The sequence below is a fragment of the Phycomyces blakesleeanus genome (assembly GCF_001638985.1).
Source record: "Phycomyces blakesleeanus NRRL 1555(-) unplaced genomic scaffold PHYBLscaffold_33, whole genome shotgun sequence".
Lineage (NCBI taxonomy): Eukaryota > Fungi > Mucoromycota > Mucoromycetes > Mucorales > Phycomycetaceae > Phycomyces > Phycomyces blakesleeanus.
The window spans coordinates 1-2,876 of NW_017265163.1; the positions used below are offsets into that span (position 1 = coordinate 1).

At 32.0% G+C, this 2,876-nt stretch overlaps 1 protein-coding gene across 1 annotated transcript; it reads left to right on the top strand.

Moving 5' to 3' along the window:
• Positions 1–1,457: 1,457 nt before the first annotated feature.
• Positions 1,458–2,628, top strand: PHYBLDRAFT_152013 (hypothetical protein; the record flags this gene model as incomplete). The annotated part of the gene is made up of 4 exons (XM_018432810.1): positions 1,458–1,733; positions 1,790–2,095; positions 2,191–2,376; positions 2,467–2,628. The coding sequence occupies 4 exons, from the start codon at positions 1,458–1,460 to the stop codon at positions 2,626–2,628; spliced, it is 930 nt and encodes a 309-aa protein (XP_018284782.1).
• Between the last annotated feature and the right edge of the window lie 248 nt (positions 2,629–2,876).

Sequence of the window (2,876 nt, forward strand, 5' to 3'; positions counted from 1 at the left end):
AGCAGTGCTTTATATATAATGTTTGTAAACCCTCATATTTAGTAGTTATCTTTGGCACAGATACTATTTAACATAATAGAAGAGAAGTTAGATGTGTATTTAAATATTTACATGTTGTGAGTGATATATTAATTTGAGGATACATACAATATAATGACTGAAGAAGATAAAAATAAAACTTTGAGAGTTCGAGGCATGGCGTCAAGTATAATTTCTTTAACAATGAAAATAATATAGAGAAGTTAGTTTGAGTGAATTGGGTGACAGAATATGTAATGAACGTACCCAAAGAAAGTCAATTTATTTGTAGACCTAGATAGTACTTGTCAAGAGTTGATATAACCTTTAGTAAAAAACATATATTAATATACAGTATAAATAATACTATCATACATATTAAGAGAATAAAAGAAGAAGTCTTACCATGTCAATGATGGCGCCAAGAGATAGAGGTTCTTTATTCATTGCGTGTTTGGCAGATGAACATTCATCTGTAATAAAAATTATATTCTGTCAGATACATATTAAAAGTAAATAAAAAATAAAATATTACCGTGTTGATGGTCTTGTTTAATTGTAGGGAATATTTTTGGCGATATTGTCTATAAAAAAGAAGGAGAAAAGTCAGAATAATTTTATATGATGATGACATGAAGTATAGTTACTAACCTGGACTAATCCGGATGGCCATTGTAAAGAGAATACATCAGAAGGAAAAAACACGCTAGTATCTATGACAACTGAAATAATAATTATTATTTAGTTATATTTGAAGAAAAGAATTGCTTTAAAAAAAAAAGAAGATATGTTACCAAAAAAGTTTGCGAATATAGTAAAACACTAAGAGAGTATATATGTATCTATGACAACAGAATGTGTTAATCTTGTTGTTGTCTGTACAGAAGTATTTTTAAGAAGAATGTATCTTACCAGTAAAATTCACAGTTATAACAAAAATCAGAAAGAGAAAGAAAAGAAAAGAAAATGGTCGATAAGGAAAAATATGGAAAAATAAAAAAAATAAGTAAATAAAATACAAAAAACAAAATAGGTAATTAAAAAAAATGAAACTCAAAAAAAATATCCAAAAAGCATAATAGATATAATGGTGTAGTATCTAAAAGCAATCTTTGTATCAATTTACACAGTGTGTGTACAAGAAGTTACTTTAGATATATTTTTTTAACCAAGATCAATCAAGACTAGACATCCTTTTTTTTTGGAAATATAAATATACGTTTTTGCTACAATCTTACTCACTCTTGCTCACGCACTCTTACAATTATTCTTACTTATACTCACACTTTCTCTCTCTATCTCCCCATCTTTTTCTGTCTTTTATTTTGGTATGTTTGATAATAAATATAATCGTAGTGTATAATAGAAATTTATTCAAAGAATATAAAAGCATTAACAGTTAATACATATTTGAACTTATATTTTTAAATTAATAGAATATGTCTAACCAAAATGAAAGCTATCCCACTCGACGCACTCCTGCTGAGAGAGAGATGACAAACTCTCTTGCCATCTTGCGTCGTGACATGACCACTGTCATGAAAGACGTTGCTGATATCAAAGCAAAAACTTCGAACACTCCTGTGTCTGCTGTTTTGCAGAGTCAGCCGATGGCTTTAGTGCATGCTGTTGCTCCTGTGAGCATGGAAATGAATGTAGCTGGTTCTTCCACCATGGCTTCTGACGCAAAATCAGTCAACAAAACAAAAGCCTATGTATGTATCATACATATAGTAAATTATATCTTTAATAACTTACCAAGATTCAATAGAGACTTCTTCGGGAGCATTTGTGGGACCCTAAGTTCAAGTCAAAACATTTGGCTGAAATTCAAGCCAACAATGGCAAGCCAAGGTGGAACACGGCTGTCAACTTCAACCAGTCGCCAAACACTGAGCTGACAGAAAACCTCGTTGCCTACTTGGAAAGAAATTTCGTAGGAGCAGGACTGAGAAAAAGTGATGTTCGTGACTTTGTCTACACGAACTTCACTAGCAGAAAGCGTGCAGCTAATAAGTCTCAGGCTAAAAAGAAGTCAGACAATGCTCGCAACAGAAGGAGTAGCCGCGAAAAGGAGGTAAGTTATACTTTATTTATTTATTATTTGAATAATTCTTATCTAAGTCATTAATTTAAAGCAAAAAAAGAAAACTAATTTAATATTTTCAACAGCACTTGAAACGTCGCAAAACAGCGTACCAGTCTAACAAGACTGCTATTGATGACGAGATGAAAAGAGATTGCTCTGGTCTCATTATAGAAGAGGCTATGTCTGTTGGTGAGTCAGACGATGGCACTTCGCCTCATGTTTCTTATAGTGGGCTTCGTCTTCGTCGTCCAGGTTGGAGAAGTGATGAGGTACTTAGTTTTTTGAAAGTTGAAATATTTAATTTAGTTAATATATTATATTGTATTATACTGAATAAAATATTAATGTCTTTAATATAGTACAACCACTTCATCACACTTGTTGACAACAAAGTGGTAGCTGATTTAGGCTTAAATAGCCATCAATTGCTGTCACGTGCTTTTGGCGAAACCGTTGAAGGACCAGTCCCTGATGCAATTGCGTCACAGTTTCCTCAGTGGGCTCTTAGAAACGGGCCCTAAATAAAGTTTATATTTTTTGTTCTTTTTTTCTTCATTCATAACGTCCTATACTTTAAATAACCAAAAAAATGCATAAAGAGGCATTACTTGTTCTTTGTTTTTTATTTAATTATTCTCATAAAAAATCATAGTGCATAATTATTCATAAAGGCTTCAGGCATAGTATTTTTTTGGCATAGGAATGACCAGCATTCTTTCTTCGTTCATATCAGTTACATCTACAGCAGTTGCGACCTCTAAGTGTATGC